Source organism: Podospora bellae-mahoneyi, chromosome 2 (genome assembly GCF_035222275.1).
Source record: "Podospora bellae-mahoneyi strain CBS 112042 chromosome 2, whole genome shotgun sequence".
In the NCBI taxonomy this organism is placed as follows: Eukaryota; Fungi; Ascomycota; class Sordariomycetes; order Sordariales; family Podosporaceae; genus Podospora; species Podospora bellae-mahoneyi.
Genome location: NC_085881.1, coordinates 3985709 through 4008845, shown reverse-complemented (window position 1 = coordinate 4008845; position 23137 = coordinate 3985709). Strand labels below are relative to the sequence as shown.

The window sequence follows — 23137 nt, the reverse complement described above, 5'->3', positions numbered from 1 at the left end:
CTCGTGCGGCACGGGCTTTTCCCTTCGTTGATGATGTCGGGATTTTCCAGCCTCCCCATCTCTATCGTTCGCACTTTCGCAGGCGCGCCGACCGCCGGGAGCGCCAAGATGTATTGCTAAGGAAATGCCTTTTTGGGGTCTGAATAGGAAGGTCATCAGGTAACAGTAACCTCTAGCTGCAGCGGAAACTGGAGCCTGCCAGGCCGGCGGATGCCCAGACGGCCGTCGAATCGATGGAGTGAGGCTTTGACGAAAGAAAAAAAAAGTTTTCCAAGGTGTGGAAAATGGAGTCAGCCCAGTGGTGCTCTGCCCAGCCAGGCCGTTATCTCCAGCTGGCAGCACTGTGAGCGAGATTGCACGGATATCAATCAGCAAATGCCGAATGCGGCTGCCTCTTTGAGACAGCGAGGCAGCTTGTGCTTGCCTCGAATTCCACTGGGCAATGCCATTGGAAAGAGGATGAGATTTACTATCAGCCATTACGATTCTGTACGACAGCCTCTCTCGCCGCTGGACAGCAGAGACATAGAAAAGGTACTGCGCTAACAGACCAGTCCGGCTGATATTGGCTTACATGCAACCCTGTGCCTCGTGCCCTGATGCGTTATCTCTCTGCTCCGTACCGGATCCAGGTTGCTCACATCCTTCCCTATACTACGGCCATTTTCTCACTGTCCCGGATCATGGCATGGCCATCATTGTCATCCACACAGCCTGCGTGGGCTGCCGGACCAAACCCTGGAATCTGTGACAAACAGTCTGCAACATCATCAAGTCTCGATCAGTCTGCTTGCCCACCAGGCCCCAGCTCAACCCGCGCTTGCTGCTCCTCCAAAGAGGTAGGCAATATCAATATCGGGCCACTGAGCGAAGCAGACGACGAGGCGTGCGCTGGACTAGGTGGACGAGGTGTACCCGATTGGCCGGCACTCACCGCGTCCATAGCAGCTTTTTTTTTTTTTCTCTCTGGCCGTCCTGCTGAGCTCTTGCTGTGGATACGGTGGGTGTCGACAAGTTGTCTCGCCCCATTTCCCGCATGGAACGATGTCTTTAGCACTGAAAACAAGACTCTGGAGAGTGGGGAGATCGGGTCCCGCAAGCACGGTCAGAGCTGGGTTGCGAGCTTTCGATTTGCTTCCCTTTGTTGGCCTGCTGCGATTGCGCAAGGAGCTCCCTGTCATTGAAACGGCGGCGACAATGTCCAACGATGCCCGCATGGGACATGCCGCCCGTCGTCTTCTCATCACGAAGCTCGTCATGTGGTCAGTCCCAGAGCAACGCTGGAGAGGGTGGACAGAGCTTTGTGATTTGTGTTATCTCCCGAGTCATCCTATCTCCAAGCCCTGGATAAGAAAAAAAAGCATAAGCAGAGACCCATCCATACCTCTCTCTCTCTTCTGATCTACCTCTCGGGTGACACCCTCCGTCTTCGCCTTCCCGCCCTCCATCCTGCTTGTGGTCTGTTGTCCTGCTGCCCTGCCCTGCCTTGCCCTGCCTTGCCTGTCTCTTCTTTTATCTTTTATCAGTGCCCCTGCTTGCCCCGCAATCGGGAAGAACCCCACTAACAGATAACCACTGCCCAGAATAATACGCCATCGACGCCGAGCTCAACCTGTTCCTCGTGTGCGACGCGGCACCAAAGCTATCCTATCCGTCAGGGTTCACAAGCTGTTGTCTCTCTGCAGTCAGAGAGAGAGAGAGTAGAAAAAATCACAACAAAACCACCCTTTCCTGTCTGCGCAACAGTCCTGCTTGTTTCCAGGCACCAGAAGCTTTACCGTTTTCAAGCACCCTCCCTGAAGCGCCGCCTCCCGCCCACATCGCTGCTGCTGGGCCGTTTGGGGCGCATGCCCGTGAAAGTTAGCTGTGTCAATCTGATGTCCTTTATCACTGGCGAGATACCGATAGCACTCCATCCGAAATCACTGCGCCAGAGACGCCCAACCCGCCGTCGTCTTTCTTCCAAGACTCAGAGAAAGAGAAATCGAGGAGCTTGAACAGTTAAAACCGACTTTTCTTTTCTGGAGCCAACGGATTGCTCGAAAAGTTCGCATACATACACCATCCCTATCTACACCCAAGATCATCTTCGCAACAGAAAGGATTCACGATGACGGTCGAGCTACACTCAGACCTTGCCTACAGGCCGGCCCCGGCACCCAGGGAAATCAGAATCAACACCCACCCCCAAACCGAAATCGAGAGACGACACAAACACTCCAGGTCCTCCTACTCAGATGGCTCACCCCTCATGTCGAGGAATAATTCTTTGACCTTCCGCCCGGCCAAAAGGTTTCTGACCGGTCCTGATAAGACAATCGCCGTTATCAATGCTGCCGGCAGACAGGCTGCTTCCTTCATCCGGGTTGCCACAGCAGTCGGCTACCATGTTCGAGCCCAGATGAGGAATCTCGAGGGCGTGATCGCTACCGAAGTGGCTACCAACCCCAACGTGACGGTCCTCCTTGGAGAGCTGTACACAAAGGAGAAGAGCAAACCCGGCGAGCCTGCACAGATTGACGTATCTAAGAATGGTCCTATCTCCGGCATCGGCGTCAATCACAACCTGATCAAGGAGCTCTTCCGGGGTACCCAGCTGGCCTTTATCAACACCACATTTTATGGCGATGAGAACCTCATCGGCGAGGCTCTCGCCGACGCAGCAAAGGCGGCAGGCATTCAGCATTATGTTTATTCATCCATGCCGGATCACAACACTTATAACCCAGACTGGCCATCGCTGCCACTTTGGTCTTCGAAGCACCAGGTCGAGGAATATGTTAGGAAAATCGGGTTGCCAGCAACGTTTGTTTACACGGGTATATATAACAACAACTTCACATCTCTTCCGTACCCTCTGTTTTGCACCGCCCTGCAAAAAGACGGCTCCTTTGTCTGGCAGGCCCCTTTTCACCCCGACGCCAAGCTTCCTTGGCTTGATGCAGAACATGACATGGGGCCAGCCGTCCTTCAGATCTTCAAGGACGGTGTGAAGAAATGGGGCGGCGGTAAGCGCATCGCTCTCGCCTACGAGATGCTCACTCCCAGGGAGGCGTGCCGCCACTTTGCGAAGGGGGTCGGTCGGCCGGTGCGCTATGTCCAGGGCCCGATTGAGGTCACGGTGCCGATTCCCGAGGGTTATCGCTGCCAGCTGGAGGCTCTGGAGACGTTGTTCACCCTTGGAGGTGACGACCCGAAGAAGCAGCCCCCTTACTTTGGCGACCTCGAGCTGGAGAACGACTGCCCCAAGACTGCCCTGGAGCTCTGGGAAGGACCACGAGGGCTGGAGGAGTATGCGCGCGAGGTTTTCCCTCTGGAGGAGCACGCGAATGGTTTGACGTGGATGCTGGAAGAGGAAGACGAAGGCGAGACGGAGCCGGAGAACAATGGCAACGGTAACGATTATGGCGTCAAGAGCGGCAGTAATCACCAGCCAGAAGAGGGACACGCAAACGGGAACCATAACCACCACCAACAACAAAACGGGTCGGTTTCGAGAAATGGGGAGTATCGCCACCACCAACACCAAAATGGAGACAGGCACGACTCTGAAGATGAGGATGATGACGACGAGGATGAGGGTCTGGTGATGCGAGGTCCCAAGCGGGAGGATGAAGGGTGGCTTGCATAGGGGGCGCAAAACGGTTCTGTTCTATTTTTGGGAGGGGGGGGTTGTTTAAGCTTTTCGATGTGGAGCTTTTCCGTATCTTTTTTCTTGGTCGGACGGAGAGATTAGCGACTGCGGTCACAAAAAAAACGGGGGTGTTTTTTTTTTTGGAGGAACTGCTTTCCTATCAGCATTTTCTGTTGTCGTCATGGCGGGCGCGCGAAAGCGAGTCTATGAGCATGGTCTAGAGGGGGGAGGGGGGTGGCGAAGTTTTTTAGCAAAAGCAAAAAGTAAATCGGCGGTTGGGATTTGGTTGGATCCAGATGGGATGTGTGAAGACATCTTGTTTCTCTTTCCCCTTTTGTTATTTCACGGGATGGAAACGACCGGAGTCATGTAACGATGATGGCGGGTTTTCATTTTTGTCTTTTTTTATCCCACATCTCATGTGTGTGTTTATATAGGCGTTTTTTTTTTAACTTTTTCACATCATCATCATCATCATCATCATCATCATTATCATCATCAAATACCAAATGAAGTTGGATTGAGGGGGAGGGATATATGGGATGCTCCTTTTTTTTGGTTTTTTGTCGAGTTCAAAATCATGGGGATGAAAGGATGGGTGAATGGCTTGAAAGGGCAAATGAATGAATGGGCTATCAAAAGTTTGGGATGGGAGGGGGGATGGTTCATCTAAAAGTAAAGCGAGCAAAACTACTCAACACGACATTTTGCTCTTTTCCGTGTATATATATATCTCCTACCACCATTTTCAGACGCGTCATACGATAAATAATTTTAAATAGCTTGAAAATGGGAGTAGGAATAGGAACAGAGTCAAGCCATTTGTATTTTTTTTTGTTTTTAGATCGGTAGAGTGAGTGAGTGAGTGATGGTGTTGAGTTGTTCATTGGGATATCATGGATAAGGGTGCATGCAAGTCGGCAGGTCAATGGGAATGAGAGTCAATTTCATGAAAACTATGCATAAGATGAAAAAGCCCTGTGATGGTATTGGGAAGTTGCAAGTCAAGAACTCGCAACGCAATTCACCGAAGACCAGGATTCGTTATCACACATTCTCATAGAGCAGGGACTTACTTGACCTTTCCATACTCTCTAATCGCTCCCTCCCACGAACCTCAATATTCTTTTTTTTCCAGGTCTTGACCTTTTTGCGGCCGGGCAGCTTAACGCTCTGATGATATATAGTAATAAAGCAATATGATTATTGTCACATGTGAAGAGATGAAAAAAAGCTGAAGCAAGTAAGATAAGCTGAGTTTCTCATGTCAATAAATATCAGACTTTGTTATCAGCACCAATACCAGCACCAAGTCACTCTGACTTTCGATAACTACTTGCTCGATAGGCAAAGTGAACATCTGACTGACTGACCAAAAGAATGTGGAAAGCTTAGATTGTTAAGTTTGAGCAAGTGAGATGTGAATGCCCAACCCTAACCCACCAAAGATATCCAGCGTTCATCACTGGCTGCGGTGGGTGCATTTAAACACTTTTTTTTTTAACTGTCCCAGCATAAGAACTCTTAGATGAATTATTCATATTATTCCATTTTTGAACCCATCGAATTGACCACTGGCATTTATCCCATGCCGCGTTCCAACCCAATCCAATCCATTATGTTCCCAGTCATATAATCCCTCCTCCTTCTTCTGTCTAATATAATATCGTACTAGTACAAGAAAAAAAGATTTTATATACAAAACCCCCCGTCTATCCCTTTCTCACAATCCCCTTAAAACTTGCCCTTGACAAGATTCCCCAACATCTGCTCAGCAGTAAGATACGTCGTCCTCCACAAAGTGGGGAAGTCCAGCGTGCTGGAGAGACCGTCGGCGAAGCCGAAAAAGAGCATGGGGGGGATCCACCCGCGTGCGTACTCGAGGGCGAAGCAGGACTCGGGCATGCGGTACTGCTTGACGTCGCCGCGGCGGAGGTGGTGGATGGTTCCCGGGGGGTAGACCTCGGGCTCGTACTCCCCGGGGACGTAGGCGGTTTGGGTGCCGGTGAGGATGTGGAAGTAGTCGTCGGCGGTGTGGCGGCCCGTGTGGCCTTCTGTGCCGATGGCGGTGCCGAAGATGATGAGGTATTCGGTGAAACCTGGGGGGTTTAATGTTAGGTTATGCAATATTGGGGGGATGGAAAAGCAAATAGACTTACTGGCATGGATGATGTACATGGCTCCCATGGCGCCGCCGGCGTTGTTGAATACCCACTGCTCATCGGTGTTGACGTAGCGGCTGACGGTCACGTCGGCCTTGAGCTCGTCGACGATGTACTTGACCATGGCCTTGGTGTCGCCGGGGTGGGCGTTGATGGCGGCCTTGGTGACGGCATCGAGCTGGGGGAGGTTGAAGACGTAGAACTTGTCGACGTTTTGGTCGAGGACGTAGAAGATGGGAGCCAGGACGGCGAAGAGGATGGCGAACCACTTGAAGAAGGTGGTGAGACTGCTGCAGCAGCTCTTGTGGCTGCAAGCACAGGCGGTGGCCTTCTTGGCAGGGGAAGAGGATTTGGGTGCCATTGTGATGTTTGGAGATACAAAGGCAAGGAGGAGAGGGATGGAGGGGAAAGAGAGAAAGGAAGAAAAAGAGGAATTGAGCCCACTAATTGTATAGGAAATTCAAAAGCGCGAGCTGTCGCGCGCCTCGCACCTCACTTCCCCTTTACCGTTGCGCTGGCTCAGAGTGGGCGGTGAGCGGGCTAGACCGGGGTTTAGCTCGAGCTCCTGTGGAGTTATCAGATGAGCTGGACCAACGGATACGCAAAGATAAAGACCCACAGGACCCTTGCGCTGGCAGAATCGGCTTGGCAAGCAGGATTGCATCTTTTTTTCGGCCTCCAACTCACGCTGACAGAACCCTGTCGAACCATCCGGATATCGCATTCCCGACATATGCCAAGGCTCTCATCTCTTGGTAGCTCTCACTTTTTTTTTTCAAACCAACGGCACTCACATCTGGCATATCGAATTTTCCACACCTCAGGCGGCACTTTCCGATCGAGTTTTCAAAGCAGTTGTTTTGAAAAACCCCTCCATTGCGACAGAAGCGAGTTGAAGGGTGATAAGGACACTCGCTATCATGACAACATCAAACCCCACCTTGGCCATCCCAGGCCAGCTCTTGGGTTCAACATCCAGATACCAGCCCGGGCCAGGGACTCACATTCACAATCACAACGTTCATGCTTCGCTCATGGGCACAGTACACATCGCTCAACCTGCTAAAGCTCCAGGACCAGTGAAGCGGCTCACCAAAATCACACCGGCCCCGGCCCCTGCGGAGCTCCCCACAATCTCGGTGACGGTCCCCACGCGGTCCGCGGGCTCCGACCACGCCGGCCAAAAGAAGCGCGAGGTGCTGCCCGAGGTGGGGAATGTGGTGCTCTGCAGAGTGATTCGCATCACACCGAGGCAGGCTGTTGTTGCGATACTGGTGTGCGGCGACACGGTGCTGGATGCTGAATGGCAGGGCTTGATCCGTGTGCAGGATGTCAGGGCTACAGAGAAGGACAGGGTCAAGATCTATGAGAGCTTCAGACCGGGGGATATCGTCAGGGCTGAAGTGGTATGTGCTTTTGTGTAGTCATTGAAACATCAAACAGTTTGCTAACATTGTAAATAGATCTCACTGGGTGACCAGGCTAACTATTATCTTTCCACTGCTCGTAATGAGCTGGGTGTTATTTTAGCCACGAGTGAAGCCGGCAATGCGATGCATCCTGTCAGTTGGAAGGAGTACCGGGACCCGGAGACCGGCTTGACTGAGTTGAGAAAGGTTGCGAAGCCATATTGAAGAGGAGTGGGACTCACTCTGTCGAGCAAGGATGAGAAACACCTGGAGATCGTATTGACCATTGTGATCGGATGTTTGAAAAGGCTGGCATTCAAGACGAAATGCGAGGCCAAAGACCGGCCGGCCGTATCAACGAGGCTGGGTAAGCCTCGCTCACCACAACCACGGGCAACCTCAGCCATCTGATCAGACATGTTGGGATCTGAATCAAAAGTCACCACATACGAGAGAGCACTAGCGGGTTGGTTCAAGCAAAGACCAGCGAGAGCTAAGCATCTGTTTATCTCAGATTAATGTCTACATAATATGTTACACTTTGATCGTGGAGGACGGCAGCAGACTGCCGAGGGGTTTAAGGGAAACAAAGCGGATGGCGGGCTCACTTTGCATGAGCACACGGACGAAAGCCCATGTCCAAACAACCCGCGGGACGAGATGTTCCATAGCGATTAGAACGGGATGAAGCGGTACCTGCAGCTGCTCAGCGTTAGTGACATAAAATTCCACTCGACGATTTCTCGGATTGGTTGCCGATCTATAATGCGCATGTCCATGACGATGTTGGCCCTGGTGGAGTGGGGAGCGCTGGATCCCTGCAAACCTCGCATGCCAAGCCGAGACGCAGCCACCAACGCTTCCTTCCATTGCCTAGCCGCCCTCTTTTTCATTCCAGCTCATGGCAAACCAACATCGAAGACGACGTCGCCTCTCCTGCCACCTACACCCTTACACTTCGACGAAACAAACTTCCGTGATAGTCTCCCAACTTGCGACGACACACCGACGGCCGCCGCGCGGTGATACACAACCATGACCGCCACCGAGGCCATGACACCCACAACCGCAGAAACAACAGGGACAAGGCCACGAACAGCAACAGGGTCAGCAGACATCGACCGCGATGGCACCGACGACACCACACACAGCACCAGCACCGCCGCGACGACAAGCCGCAGCTGCCCAACCTGCGGCACCCCCCTCTCCCTCCCCTCCCTCCCCGCCTACCAGCAAACCCAAGCCGCCCTCCTCTCCGCTCAGAAGCAAATCACCGAGCTCCAATCCCAGATCAAACTCCTCAACGCAAAGGCCTCAGCAGCGGTCGACCGATGGGCTGACTACGAAGACGAGCTGACGAAGCTCCGTGCTCAGTTGTCATCAGAGTCGAGATCGTCAACGCCTAGCTCCCCGTCGGCGGCTTCTTCCTCATCGCCAACAACATCCTCCTCGTCCCCTTCACCGCAGAAACAACCCCAACAACACCAACAGCAGAAACAAACCTTACTTCAAGAAGGCTCCCCTTTGCCTACCCCTCCTAGTTCGGTAACATCGGCCTTTCCTTCGCCGTCAAGAACATCATTTCTTCCCGCCGCCGCAACGAGGATTTCTGCGCTGTTGTCGTCGAGGAAATCGACGAGTAATTTGAAGCCTTTGCCTTCGATTCCGGTCTCGCCTCGTTCACCTATACCTAGTGTGCCGCCTTCTGCGACGCTTTATAATCTTCCTAGCCTGGCGACTCCTCCGGAGTCGGGGCAAATGACGACGGGGGATTTGCTGACGGCGTTGGGGAGGGAGCAGGCGAGGAGGGTGGAGGTGGAGAAGAGGTTGAATCAGACGAGTAGGGAGGTGGAGGAGCTGAGCGTGAGTTTGTTTGAGCAGGCGAATGAGATGGTTGCGAGCGAGAGGAGGGCGAGGGCGGAGCTGGAGAAGAGGGTTGGGGAGTTGGTGGGACGGGAGGGGGAGAGGAGGAGGCGGTTGGAGGTACTGGAGAGGGGGGTGGAGAGGATTGGACGGGTTAGGGGGGTGCTGGGGGAGGGGGAGGCGTAGGGGGATGGAAGGATAGTGATGGGAGGGTTGGGCGGTGGTTCTAATATGAAAGACGATGAGATGGGAGACTGAAGTTGGAGGAACTCAACGGTTGACTCATGTCGAAGACAGGATGGAAGATTTTCAAGCTGAATGGAAGGGAAACGGGTGTTATTTATCTTTGGGAAAACACATGATACCAAGGTTAACGGAGGTTTGGGGATGATTGGGATGGTCATCTTGGATAACTTGGCATATTGGGGCAGACATCTGGAGTTTTGGGATAGTCAGTAATATAATTCATTTCTGACCTGGCATATCACTGTTGTCTAGAACTGAACCTTCCTCTCGAATGAGAAATTCCAACTCTTGACGTCGACAAAATGACGTGCATGAAAAGGACCCTTGCCAAGCCTCCAAAGCAAGCCATCCCGGCAACCCCAGACTGAAGCTAAGAAATGCGGCTCTTGATCGACAAGGGTAGTTTGTGGGGGGGCTCCCCACTGCATATCAACGTCTGTTTAAATGTACTAGTTGAACGGGGGCAATTCCATCAGCCCGAGTATTGTATTTTGTCTCATCACTTTTTATATCCACCATCAGATTCTTTTTAACCGCTAGCAGCAACCGGCTCCTCCTCCCTCGCCGGCACTGCCTCGGACTCAACCTTGATACCCCCATTTTCAACAGTCGGTTCCTGGATCTCTCCCGGCCGGGCGTTCCACTTGTCAAGCATGCTCTCCACCTGTGGCCCCCAAACCTCCTCCCCTCTAAGCAAATCGTCATACTCGAGACAGTTAGCCCCCCCAAGCGTGAACTGCCCCTGCCTGGTACGGACCAGCTCCGCCATCATGGCCCCGCATCCCAACTTCTCCCCGAGATCATGGCACAAACTCCGGACGTAAAACCCAGACGTGACCGTCATGCGGATCTTGGCTGCCGGCGGGCCCTTGCCTTCCCACGGGGCAGGCATGTCATCTGGTCTGACAGGCACAAGATCTGAGCCCCTTCCCTTGGGGGGTTGGGTCAGCTTCTCCTTTTTGACTTCAAGAGCCCCCGACATGAGGGTGTCTTCTGGGTTTCCTTCCTCGTTCTTTGCCCTCTTGGAGGCTCGCGTCTCGTCGCTGACAAGGCCGTCGACTGCTTCCTCGGCGGCGCGCTTTTTGGAGTTGAACTCCTCGAGGGCTTTGCTCTCTTCCTCTGCGGCCATCTTGGCGGCTGATTCCTCCCCTCCGTCCTCCTGCGCCTTGGCCACGCGCCAGACGGACTGGGCGACGTCCTTTTCTGCCTGGCCGGCTTCCTCGTCGGGCCAGTAGTGCTTGTGCGTGCCGGGTTCGTACCATTCTACCAGCTCGAGTTCGGACACTTCGACTTCTCGAGTTTCAATCTCACGGGGGATCGGCTTGCCTTCGCGGGCGTATTCATAGAGGGGTTTGCCGTTCATTTTGAGGGAGGAGTACAAGGGCGGCATTTGTCTGTATTTCCCCCGGAACGGTTCCAGCGCTTTCTCGACGGCATCGCGGGTGACGTTGGAATAGTCGCCCTTCTTGATGATCTTGCCCAGCCGGTCGTAGGTATCGGTGCTGGCGCCGAAGACGACAACTGTTTCGTAGGTCTTGGTGCAGAGGAGGAATTGCTGAAGGGACTTGGTGCCTTTTCCAACTCCGAGGATCAGGACACCGCCGGCTAGGGGGTCCAGGGTGCCGCCGTGGCCGATTTTGGTCTGGACCTTGTTGGGGAACCGGCGGCGGCGGTTGCGCTGGTACTTGGACTCTTTGTCGCGTTGCTCGCGGACCTGCTCGAGGGCGGGGGCGAAGCGAGCGGAGGGGTCGAAGAAGTTTTGGCAGTCGCGGATTACCTGGGCGGAGGAGATGCCGATGGGTTTGTTGATTCCGAAGACGCCTTCAAGGATCTTGCCTCCTGTGGATGTGGCCATTTTCAGGAGTGGCTTGGGCCGGAAAAGGGGCATGCGAGGGGTTGGTGAGAGAGTAGCGACTCTGCCGGGGCTCAATTGGGGTTATGCAGCTGGTTTTGGGACAAGCGCATTCGGTTTGGGTGGAATTGGCGGCGTCGCGGTCGAGCTTAAAGTTTTTGATGGAGCTGAGGAACCAGGGGAATAGTTGTTATCGTTATCAGATGAGACGGTACAGATAAGTGGGGTAGTGGGGCACCTTCCACTTAACGCGTGTGGCTTGACAACCAACCGCGTCAAGGATACCGCCCGCTACCTGCCTTCCAGACAGCCTTCCTTTCGCGTCTCGACCTCAGTATTCAGCTTCATTTTTATCCTCACACGCACGACCCCTCCAAATTCTGACACCAGTTGGCGATTCTTTTCCAATCAAGCTCTCGATGCCACGCCCAGGACGGCCAGGGCGTTCAAGGCGTTCTGAATCCGTCGATCACGACTCTGTTCATTATGTCAAGGAGAGCGCAGCCCTGACGTCGGTCGAACTCGGCCCCGACGAGGGCGAATGGCCCTGTTTTGTCCTCTCGGACGCTATTATTTATCGGAAAGATGGCAAAACACTCGCCAACCCCCTCATGGTTCATTCAGAAGGACCTTTGGTGATTCGTGGATTGCTTGAAATCGACGAAGAAACCAAGAAATGTGTGCTCACTTCATTCCTTCAGAGACTCTTATGGCTGACCATCAACGTCAGGTGTCAAAATTCCCGTGGTCAAGGGTGTACATCTCGAAATCACAGACTCAACCAAGTACTCCATTAGTGATGAGCCGTTCGCCCTCTGGGTGTCCGGTACTTCTGGTTGGTTCGAAATCCAACCATCCAGGAAGTACCTTCCTATGTACCGGGAAGTGGCCGAGGCAGCAAACCTTTACTATCGTGTCTTTGTTGCCCACGACGATCACCATAAGTTGGTCAAGCTCTGCAAGAAAAGCGGAAGAAAGCAGCCGCCCCCGTTGTCTCTCGACCAGATCTTTCTGCATTATGCTGTCAAGATTGGAAACGGCATTGTGAGGGACGAGGTGGAGGCTCTGTGCGACAAGTGGGCCGAGTTCTTCATCTCGCACTTTAAGAAAGAGAACCAGCTCGACTGGAAGCCAACACAATTTGCGCAGTGGCTCATTTCGAAGCACCCGGCAAGTATAACGTTCTATGTCTGAGGTTTAAACGCTAACGCGAACCAGGAGCTTGAAAAACGGGTTGAGGACGCAGCTAAGGGGCTGCCCATTCCGGTGCCTCCCCCTCCTCAGCTGGAGGACTCCGAAGACGAGGTCCTTCGAATGAGAAGGAAGAGCAAAGCGGTTAGCCAAGGTCAAGATGTTGACATGGTTGAAGTTGCCCCTACCCGCTCGCAGAAATTGCCGAGCAGACCCATTTCGCAGTCTCAGTCAAGGCCAGTAGAAAGTCCGGTACCACTGCCGGAAAAGTACTTGAACATCGGAAAGCCGACGTCAGCCACGCCCCAGCCACTGCCGCAGGCCCCGGCACAGTCGGCCTCTCCTGCTGCCCAGGCAGTTCCCGATTCTCCGGTTGATCGGCTTCTGGGAATCCTTGATGAGGTGGTTCAAGATAGCCCAGATTTACACGCTAGGGCGCCATCAACGATTTTCAATATGGTCTATTTCAAAGCTAAGATCAAGGACTATCATGGATCCCGTGAGATTCTCTCTTATTACGCCAAAGACTTGTTCCCACGGCTGGACCCGAACATCTGGGCCGGGACCCCCTTCCATACGTGGCTCGAGGCAACGTCGCGAAACTGGGACGGGCAGCTTTTGCACGTCAGGGAGGAGGAAATCCCCTCACAGATGTATCGCAGAGGCAGGATAGGACCCAGAGCCCCGAGGGCACCACAGCAGCCTTCCGCCCCAACTACTTCGAATCGTAACGTCGTCTCTGGGAAGCGGTCGACGCTGAGGCCAGGGCCATCGTCGAAGAAGCGGCCAGCTAGCGATTTGTACGAAGACGAGGATGAATACGACAGCCGGGGTGGGAAGCGCAGTTTCACTAAGTCTTTTGCAGGGGACAATTTGGATCACGATGACGAAGATGAAGACAGCGACGATTCTGTCGAAACGGGGGTAAATCCAGAACTGGCAACCCCCGACGACCCTGCATCCCTCCTGCCTCTGCCAGCAGGTGCTTCTCGCATTGTGATCCAAGCCGAACGTCTCCCAACTTTGTCACCATCAGGGCCAAACGGCTCGTGGGTCTGTCCAAACGAGGAATGCGGCTATGTAGTCCGCTCGGCCGACGAGCCCGGCGCACAAGAGATCATCGAGGAGCACTTCCGGGCTCATGAGTACAACACGCAGAAAATTGACCTGGCACTGACGGAGGGGAGGAGGGGCCATTTGCCTATTGAGTACGTAGCTTCTCCTTCGGCTTCTATGCGTGCTTCGTGTATTGTTATGTGAGGGATGGTTTTGCTGATGTGGTTTGTATCTTAGTAATCTGCTAGCAAAGATTCGAGAGAAGGGGAAAGAGTCGTTAAAGAAGAAGAGGGGGGTGTTGGGTGGTAAGGACAACAAGCCGGACGAGAAGACCCAGGTGTTTAGGGATAGGGTGAAGACTAGGTTGCTGGTTTGAGTTGGTTTGGATTCTTGGGTTGTTTTTTTTTTTTTTTTTCTTTTTTTATGTTTTATGGGATGAGTTGGGTGGGATATGGTCTTATGATATTCTGGGAGACATTTTGCAGAGGATTTGAGCTCATTAGAGGATACGGGACATTTGGGCTTGAGTGGTTGGGGGTTAATTTCTTCAGGCTGGCAAATCACCACAATGGCGTTGACGGGGCAGAGCGAATGGACATGGCAGAATGCTTAGGGGGTTGTGAGGTTGGTTTCTGTATCGTTATTGCTCTTTTGACACTGTCGGATTGGTTGGGGGTTACTGGGTGTGTTAAATCGAGTTTGTTTGTTCTTTGGAATTGGTGCAGAAGCCATTGAGCAGCTGCCTGCATTGGCCTACCCTTTGCATCCAGTTCTTGTGACCCAGCCGGTGGAAGCACAGTTGTTGACCCTGGCTGAGGAGGGTTTTGCCATGCTTCGAGGTTGTGGGTTGCCCAGTGTAACATTTCCTTTGTCCAGACCTCCATAGTATATTCACTCACCTGACCTCTCGGCACAATTCATCACACAGTACTATTTACACAAAACCTTCCAATTTGAGCGGTGTGACCAGAGTCGCCAAATCTTGTCACTCGACCTTGTGCAACCTTCTGCCGGTTCCGTGAACCCGGAGTTGGGACGGGGAGTCCGGCTACAGCACCCTTTCAACAAGCTCACATGCCCCCTCTTTCACTTGTTTCCCTGTTGATCCGTGGGCGGTGAAGCTTCTCTTTTGATATTAGATGACCCGGCTCAACAAGGCAAATACGCGCGTGGACCGGACAGGCACACTAGGAGAGTGGGGGTTGACGTTGACAAAAACCCGGACGACGACCGTTCTGGAAGATCCGGTGATGATGGGTCAATAATAAACTCCCACCGCACCTAATCGGGGTGGCTGTCATGTATCCCCGGCATCCGTCCAAGCTCCTCGTCTCCGCACCCTCTGTTCATCACCAGCCAGTCAAATCGGTCGGTCGGCCGGTCGGGCATTACTTGGTATTATCCCAAGTGAGTCTCCCCCCGGGCGAAATGACCCTCTTCACTCCGTAGGGGTCCCTGGACAAGAAGAGGTAATGAAAACAATGGGGTTGGGGGCGTTTTCTGACAGTTGACAGCTGCGGGACACGCCCACCACCACGCGGGTCCGCCCGGGGTGTGGGCTGTGTTCAGAGATAGTCCGGTCTGGGGTATAACCGTCCACCGGCCGGCCTCGTCGCCGATGAGGATTTGGCTGGCTGTCAGCCCTGGACTGGAACCCCTCCCCTGTTTAGTGTCTGACCCGGGAAATGGGGAGCGTGTGGGATGGGAAACCGGGGAAGGGGGGCCTAGGCTAGACTGCAATCCAGTTGCGGCAAGTTTCCCCGCGGACCCTTGTCTTTGAGCTGGGGAGGGGGGGAGGGAGAGGCAAGGAGTCTATGCACACTGTTTGCTGACTTTGTTGACTCTGTTGATCACGAAGGGGGAGGATGGAAGGAAGCTGATCTGGACTAGGCAGCAGTTGGTAATGATGGGTTGGGTTGGTCAGAAGGCGGTTCTGGATTCAACACCGGTAGGGCTGGCTGGGGCTGGCTGGGGCTGGCTGGACGCCTGCTGGATTTGGGATCAGCAGAAAACCCCATAATGTCATTACGGCGTTATTGTGGGCGGGAAGAAACTATTGCGGTCAAATATTGATCACCAGTTTTCGCCGGTAGAGATGTCAGCAGGAATACGAGAGGACAATACATAGTTGGGCAGCAATAAGTTTCACATTTGCTCGAGACAACGAGTTTAGTTTGGTATCGTTGGTTTATGCTGTGGTAAGCAACTATCTGGTTTTTTGACTACCGCTCTTCTCAAGGCAAGGGGGGTGTCAAACTTTTTCAAGCTTCCCATCCACCCATCACCGTACACCACCAACACCATCACACCTCCTTCCAGCTCATTTTACAACCAAGACTCCCACTAGCATAGGGTCGGTTATCCTCCTCAATGGCCAATGCAAAAACAATGCAACTATATGTAATGCAAAAGCCAACAAAACAAAACCACAAATTGTTACACCTCTACCCTGCCGCCCCTTATCCCATCCCATCATTCCCATCCCTTTCCCTTTGCAACCCTTCCTTCCCAATGCAAAAACAAGCCGCTTTGATTTCAAATGACGCCTCCCCTCCCCCTTGGTTACCTAGTCAAGTTCCCTGCCTGGCATACCGTTCGTGTGTTCCCCCCTTGTTCCTCCCATTGTTGTGTACCGTGATCCCGCCAACCCATCTCGGGGGGATTATATATGTGAAAACCCAAAAAAACAAAAAGAAAAGAAAACAAGAAAAAAAAAAAACAAATAGACAAACAAAACAAGGCGAAACATGCAGACATACGTAAAAATCAAAAGAAAAACAACATGTACCACCGACGCTGCAAGCCCCATCAAAAACAAAACAGGATTCTTTCCCTTCTTGGTTTGCCAAACCGCCCACCCGAGTAACGCTTTTTTGAGAACAAAATGCAAATCCTAATAAGACGTCAAGTTTTTGAAAGACAATGACCAACCCTGCAAAGTGAAGAGGAAAAAAAAAAGAAAAAAAGACAAATACAAGGGGAGATATAATGTAACAAGTTGCTCGGTGAGCAAATAAAGAAAGAGAAAACTGAAAAAGGCAAAAAGTGTGTTCAGACAACCCTGGCCAGAGAGGAAACATGAAAACACTTAGTATGGCATCCTGTCATTAAAGGCAAGATCCTTCCCGTGGTTATCCCCATACATGTGCGGGTTTGGCGTGACAGGTCCGCTACTGGAAACGCTGCTCTCGTCGGTGTCGTACATGCCGTATCGGCTGTGTGGTCTTCGCCCCCCCGTGTTGACCATCAGGCTTGCCGGTCGGCTGCTCATGTTGTATGCCGCGGGGCTGCTGACGCCGTGGTACGGGAGGCCGTCGTGTCTTGGCTGGGGCATGCAAAGCTGGAGTTGCGGGAGACCAGTGTGGTGGAGATGCATCGGTGACTGATGGGGGTGGTGATGACGGGTCGAGTTCGTCGGGCTGCCGGGTGTGCTGAGGTGGCCTTGGTGATGCTGGGAAACGACGACAGCAACGTTCCGCCTTTTTCCTCGGCCCTTTATTCCCTTGTTGCTGTTTTTGTAGAGGTTGGATAGGTACTCGAACAGCTCCTTGTCCTCGTAGGAGGCGGTGCTCCAGTCGGTGATGGTAGCGAAACGGGTTGTTAGTCTTTTGATGGTGTCCTCGTGGAACTTGTTTTGGTGAGACTACAGAGCATTAGTTTGTACGACCAGATCTTTGAGGTCGATGCAAGGAGCCTGCCTACCTTGAGATTTCCCCGAACAGAGAAGGCTTTGTTGCAGTTATCGAGCAGGCAGATGAAGGGCCTCGTCTTGTCGTGGCTCTTCATATGAGCCTGAAGGTTTCCGCGCTGGGGGAAGCGCTTATCACACAGAGTGCAAGAGAAAGGCTTCTCTCCCATGTGCCGGCGCCAGTGGGCCTTGAGGTTTCCTGGCTGAGTGAAGTCTTTGCCACACAGGGTGCATTGCTATTTACAAGTTAGAACGGCCATACACACAACACAGGAAAACCAGACAGAACTTACATAAGGTGACTCTCCCGTATGGGCTCGCCGATGAGTGTCGAGGTGTGTTTTCTGGCTAAACATCTTGGAGCACCCAGCGATACCGCAGGCGTAACGCTTGAGTGGACCACCGCTCCCAGCAACGCTTCTTCTCGTTCGTGTGGACGCCTGGCTTTGCGAAGAGGATGGTAGCTATTCATCGCAGACAGGTTAGATTAGGACCATGCCTGACCAGCAATTACGGTCAACTTACCCCTCTGTCTTGAGCCTCTGTCCCTGAGGTTTCGGTCTTGCACTCAGCTGGCTTCTCGGCCTTGGCCTGGACCGCCTTCATTAGAGTATCCAATGGGGTATGGAACTCGTGGGGTTGCTGGCCAGCCACGGTCAAGTTCGCCTCGATCGTCCTGCAGGGCATCGTGACCTCGGCAGGGATGGAGAGTTGACGTTCGGCCTTGACTGATGGACTCTGGTTTTCCTGCACTGGTGAATGGCCGGCATGGGGCGTCACTGACCCTCGGGCAAGACCGGACTCGACTGGCATGACCCTCGTCTGCTGTTCCGGGTAAGTGTTGGCTCTGAAAGGTGAACCCAAGACTGGAGATGGGGTGTATGAGTGATATCCGCTGTAGGTGACGGGTGGTTGGTATTGAGGCGCTGGCACGCCGTTCGTGATGGGGGCGAGACTGAAGGGGGTGCTGCTAAAGTACTGGGAGGCCAAAGGGGGTCGTTGAGGGGGAGCGGCCGTTGCCTGACGAGACTCGTACGGCATCACGTTGTGCTCCATCATGGCGTAGTCTCCGCTTGTGGAATGATGCTGAGGCCACCGAGACCAGCTGGCAGGAGCCGGGAGGTGTTCCGAGAGAGCCATCTTTTGCCCAGTTGATATTATGATCTTTCTTCGTCCTTGGCGTTATGTGAACTGACTGTCAATGTGGTGCGAGATTTCCGTCAGCCGGAAATACAACGGTGGTGTATGAGCGAGAGTGTGTGTGGGAGGGATGATAGCTCTGCAAAGCAAATGTCCGCCGTGATGATTAATAAAGAAAGGACTCTTGTTGTCGTTGGGCACAAGGTCCGTTGACAAGCAAGTGATGATGAGTATACACAGATGGAGAGATAATATGTATGGATGTAGGTATGTATGTCCAAGCAGACTGGATGATGATCGGGCGTGGGGAGAGGGGGAGACATATATCAACACCAGGACCCAAGGAGGAGGAGAGTAAGTAGCTGGGGTACGATCTGACTGAGCCAATCGACTGGGCTGCCATGGCCGTTCGGAGATCTTGTTCAAATAGAGGCTTGTACCATGCTCAATAAACCATACTGCACTTGGCAGGCTGGGTGGGTGTTTGGGCACGGGGCAGCTCCGCAGCAATAAAGAAGAAAAAGAAGAAAAAGGTACAAGGCCAAAAGTACCTCCTACCCCCCCAAGAAACAGACCATCCCTCGACCCCCACCACACGAACGTGAGGTGGATCGTGTCCTGGGATCCAGATGAAGCACGGATACATAGGGAGAGAATCAGCCGGGGGATTTCGTTACCGAGGATTGGGGAGTTCTTTGGAACAGGGGACAAGGGGGAGTGGATGTCTCCTTGGGGTTGATAGCTGGGCGCAAGGCGACCTCCTTGCTCGCCCGCCTTCGTTCCCACCACACCCATCATCCAAGTGGCAGAATGTGGAGACGACAAGACCGATGAGACATGAAAGACGGCCAGACACCAGCAGAAGAGTCCAAGGTCTGGCTCAAGTCAGTAAGTCCGGAACACAGGCTGCTGAGCCCGGCTGCACTCTAGATGCAATGTGAGCCATCCTTCCACTGTGGCCATCACCGGCCAACAACTCGCAGCAGGTACCGCAGTTTTTGGCGTCTTGGTTATGTGCTTACCGCAGCGGGACGGCAGTTGTAGGAGGGGGATGAGAGGGGAATGAGAGTGATGCCCGCTATGGAGTCCAGCCTCGTATAAGAAAAGTATGGAATCCACCGCGCCTGATGAGGCGGCGGGCGGGAAGGCGGAAGGGACGGACGGGGCGACTTCAACAGTTGGCCGGCGAGCGGATGAGGCATTGTCTTCGTCTGCCGTGCTCTCCATCGTCATTAGCGAGAGAGGCTCCGGGAGAGATGACGACTCGTTCGTTGCTCAATGATGCACATCTCGTGGACCAAGTGGTTCAAGTAAGTCCCTTTCTTTTTCGGATCTTCGCGGTACCCCGCGGGGGGGTTAAAGGTCTGACATGGAGGTGATGGGCTTGGGCGTCCCGAGACAGCGCGTCATTGTCTCCGTGTCTTCTTCCCTTTCAAGAAAAAGTGAGGTTGATTTCGCAACTCTTTTTTTTGATGGAGTCGACGGCGAGGTGTGGCAGCTGGCGATGCACACGAACAAGGGTCTCTAGTGGATGCACTATACTGCTCACGGTATAGCCAAGGACCCAGAGAATGGAGCACTGCATGCAGCACCCACCACTCCCAAGAACCGGGAGTGAGGCATCAAGCCCGGATGCTTGGCATGTCACGGTGCAATTATCTTAGCCCAGCTCTTAACATTTCATCAAGCTCAGCGCGGCAATTCCCAACATCAACCCCCACCTGTCCACTGTCCGCTGTCAGTGTTCCCAGGACATCACCAAGTCTCGGGGCGGGACGGCACTCACAGGTCTTGTCCCAGGTCTTGTCCCACCCTTCAATTACCGCATATTCCCGGGGGCGATGTTTTCTTTTCAAAATACATCTGGTGATGATAGGTAGTGTACAGGCAGCTCGGCAGTCGCGTTTCCAATACCACGGTTGGGGTGGGTGTGTGCACTTGTGGCGCCAGATGGACATCTGCGGCGTCGGGTCTCTTGAATTCCAGGGACCAGCTCAGCTTTCCGCCTCGCGTTAGTGTTGGAGAGGCAATTACAGTGGGTGGGCTAACAGCAGAGCGCACACCAGCTAAGCTCAGGGCAGCTGGGACCGTGCGCACAGCTCGGGACGACCTCAGCTGGTGTCAACCGCTATTTTTCGCCTCCACTTTTGTTCAAAGTTTCAAGGTTTCAATACAGGACCGAAATAGCTCAGCATAATGCCCTCATCAGTTCAAAACGTCATGCGATTTCAGGGCGGCCCGTTTCTCGCCTGGCGGCCGATCATCTTCTTCTGTCAACGTTCCATCGTTTCTTTCCCCGCCTTCACACCTGGGGCTTACCTGGGGCTTACCGTCAGTGCCCATCTTACCGTTCTCTTATTGTGGGTGAGACACCGCCATTAACCGCCAGCAACCGAACTGACAAGGAAATGGAATCTGGATCCTCAGACTCGAAAGCAGGTCAAGGTCCGGTCCGGATTCTGTCACAAAACCCATTCACAGATATCACCCACTGCGTCTGAGATGCAAGATGTCAGATCTTGTCCGTCAGAATCGACTGAAAGTTCCCAATGCAAGGGGTAACGAGGGCGAGGCAAGGACAAGCCGCAGAGCACCTCGATGTCGTCCCGTGACTGGTCCAGCATGCCTCCAACCAGACGGTGCTTAGCGGAACGTCATCCGGGGCCATCAACACCGTGCGCCGACTGTATGTAACAGCAGACAGCCGGATCCGTTTTGACGAAAATTGCTGCCCGTCGCCTAATAACCTGCTGCTTCATCCACCACTGGCCTTCCGGACTGGACCGACTGGTCGCCGGCCTCTGGAGACTGCAAGCGGTTCCGCGGTCCAGGTCCAGCAAAGGCGCATCCCGCTAAAACAGTGCGCTAACACGCAAACTAGAGGCCCCGGATGCTAATCCGCCTCCACAAGTCTTTGCTCGGGATGTGACCCGTCATTTTCTATACTAGAGGCGCAAGAGGGCACCCGATGCGGAGTGATGTGGGATGTGCGTCACAGAAACGTGCAGCAGCAGCCGGGCCAGATTCAGCAGGTGCCTCTCGCATCTTGATCAGCCTCTGGCGAATGCATCTCTCCTCGACCACTGCGAGCAATCCCTCGCCATCACCATTTGTCTACACTACACAGCACCAGAGACCCACGAGCTGTTACACGTCGAGCACGTGTGCCTGTATGGAGAGCCATGGCAGGCACAATGACACGCACGCAGGGAATCCCGGATGGGTTGATATGTCTACACTAGCGCCGCCCCAGATGCCATTCCTGTCTCTGCAGACATGGGCGTTTCAGCCAAATGACCCGTTGATTCGGTTCACGAGTGGATTTGCCAGGGCTTCCGGTACGCTTAACACTTCCCCGGAGGCACTAGTCAGGGCCAAGGACCTGGTAAGCGAAGGGAGGGGGAGCAAGATGCGCGAGTGCTCTTTTGAAATTCGAGTCCAGTGGGATGAAGGAGATTGTTGATCGGTCTGAGCCGAGTGTGGCTTTTCTTGAAATCGCTGACTTCATAGCTGCTGTTTCCAAGTTGCCAACACTCGAGACGCGGGCAGAATGACTGAGCCTGGAAATATGAGGAAAGTCGGTCCATCGCGATGGTGTGTGGGATTACACCCATAGTTGAATCCTACCTCTCGACTACTATTGCCTTTGGCTGAAAAGACGGATACTGTGCACACCATCTGCTCTCCACATCACGAACAGTCGGATGTCTGGTTCAGGGCTAGTCCGTATATCCAATCCTTGCAGGGGCTGATTCCAGCGTTGTGGTTTGCGGGACGTCCCTACGTGGGTGCACCCTCACCATCCCCCCTCATTTAAATTCGCCAGGACCTCAATGCACGCCGCGAAGCACACTTTTAGGATCTTGCCATGCCGGCTTTGTCTGCTGTACAGTAGTGCGGAGGATCGCGGAGGTGTGCGGTCCTTGATCTAGGGATCGAGATGTCGTCCGTACCGTATCTCAAACGTACGAGTTCAAGCGATGTCACCCACTAATCAAACATATCAAGTTTCTACCTTCACCACGGCCAGAGACTGGTAGATCCTGTGTGTTGGTCTGCGAGATGGGAACAGGTGAGGCTGATCAGCCACCAAAGAACCTCATCACCACTCTAGTCAAGGGACCGACGCCTCTCAACATAGTCTTCACCACACCATGCCGCTTCGAATACCGACCCAAAGAGGATGACCTTTTCAAACACCGTACTGTCAGCAGCACGACAAACCCACGTGTTGGCATGCTGCCCCAGCGTTGGCCAGGACATAAAACAGCTCACTCCCCTCGCAAGCAATGCTTGAAATGCGTGGTCACTGCAATTTTGGGCCCCCATACGACCTTGGGCATCATCAGACGCGGAAATAAAACTTGAAAAATGATAGTGGGGTCGACAGCCAACCTGATACGTATCGCCAGACCCAGGAAAGGGATGAGGGGCAGAGATACCTCCCAGATTGCTCGTCATCGACCTTTTACTGATGACTAACAGCTGCAGCGTGGGGGTTGCAACCTCTTTCTGTTCTGGGAACCGTTCACAAGAGCATTACACGACACCCGATGAACAGTGAAGACAGTGAGGTGGTGTAGCACACAGTGTATACCCGCTGCGTCTTCGCCGCGCCGAGATGGTATTCCAATCGGGAGGTCGCCGAGACAGCCATCTCTTGTCCCGAGTCCGAAGCCATACGAAAACATTTCGCCCGAGTGCTGGCCCAAACGTACACCGGCTCGGGAGAAAAACCAGTAAATAGGCGCCCGCTCCGTGTTATTGACCTGGCGAAGCAGTTACAATGTCCGACATGAACGCTGAGGGGTCTACTAGAGGGGACCTGGAGGAGGCCATCTATCAAGGTGCTTTCACACTACCAGTGGCGCCAAAGTTGACCATGAAATGGCGTCT

The 23137-nt window shown here is 53.4% G+C and overlaps 7 protein-coding genes across 7 annotated transcripts; 4 read left to right on the top strand and 3 right to left on the bottom strand.

Annotated features, from left to right (window-relative positions):
- Window positions 1-2110: 2110 nt before the first annotated feature.
- Window positions 2111-3631, top strand: QC761_211020 (uncharacterized protein; the record flags this gene model as incomplete). Its single annotated transcript, XM_062876837.1, has 1 exon — window positions 2111-3631. The coding sequence occupies one exon, from the start codon at window positions 2111-2113 to the stop codon at window positions 3629-3631; it is 1521 nt and encodes a 506-aa protein (XP_062735474.1).
- Window positions 3632-5105: 1474 nt separating this feature from the next.
- On the bottom strand, window positions 5106-6688 carry ERG2 (C-8 sterol isomerase). Its single transcript, XM_062876836.1, has 3 exons — window positions 6591-6688; window positions 5794-6361; window positions 5106-5733 (listed from the first exon to the last, which is right to left on the bottom strand). The coding sequence occupies exons 2-3, from the start codon at window positions 6155-6157 to the stop codon at window positions 5369-5371; spliced, it is 729 nt and encodes a 242-aa protein (XP_062735473.1). The 5' UTR covers window positions 6158-6361; window positions 6591-6688; the 3' UTR covers window positions 5106-5368.
- Window positions 5890-7430, top strand: CSL4 (exosome 3'->5 exonuclease subunit ski4 (Csl4); the record flags this gene model as incomplete). The annotated part of the gene is made up of 2 exons (XM_062876835.1): window positions 5890-7202; window positions 7260-7430. The coding sequence occupies exons 1-2, from the start codon at window positions 6717-6719 to the stop codon at window positions 7428-7430; spliced, it is 657 nt and encodes a 218-aa protein (XP_062735472.1). The 5' UTR covers window positions 5890-6716.
- An 810-nt stretch (window positions 7431-8240) lies between these two features.
- On the top strand, window positions 8241-9254 carry QC761_210990 (uncharacterized protein; the record flags this gene model as incomplete). Its single annotated transcript, XM_062876834.1, has 1 exon — window positions 8241-9254. One exon carries the CDS (start codon window positions 8241-8243, stop codon window positions 9252-9254), a length of 1014 nt encoding a protein of 337 aa, XP_062735471.1.
- A 589-nt stretch (window positions 9255-9843) lies between these two features.
- PUS4 (pseudouridine synthase pus4) lies at window positions 9844-11202 on the bottom strand (the record flags this gene model as incomplete). Its single annotated transcript, XM_062876833.1, has 1 exon — window positions 9844-11202. The coding sequence occupies one exon, from the start codon at window positions 11200-11202 to the stop codon at window positions 9844-9846; it is 1359 nt and encodes a 452-aa protein (XP_062735470.1).
- A 281-nt stretch (window positions 11203-11483) lies between these two features.
- Window positions 11484-14111, top strand: QC761_210970 (uncharacterized protein). The gene is made up of 4 exons (XM_062876832.1): window positions 11484-11844; window positions 11897-12354; window positions 12385-13565; window positions 13651-14111. Exons 1-4 carry the CDS (start codon window positions 11586-11588, stop codon window positions 13787-13789), a joined length of 2037 nt encoding a protein of 678 aa, XP_062735469.1. The 5' UTR covers window positions 11484-11585; the 3' UTR covers window positions 13790-14111.
- A 1433-nt stretch (window positions 14112-15544) lies between these two features.
- Window positions 15545-20144, bottom strand: AZF1 (DNA-binding transcription factor). Its single transcript, XM_062876831.1, has 6 exons — window positions 20028-20144; window positions 17627-19969; window positions 17395-17565; window positions 17116-17337; window positions 16122-17056; window positions 15545-16091 (listed from the first exon to the last, which is right to left on the bottom strand). The coding sequence occupies exons 2-5, from the start codon at window positions 18239-18241 to the stop codon at window positions 16502-16504; spliced, it is 1563 nt and encodes a 520-aa protein (XP_062735468.1). The 5' UTR covers window positions 18242-19969; window positions 20028-20144; the 3' UTR covers window positions 15545-16091; window positions 16122-16501.
- Window positions 20145-23137: the final 2993 nt, after the last annotated feature.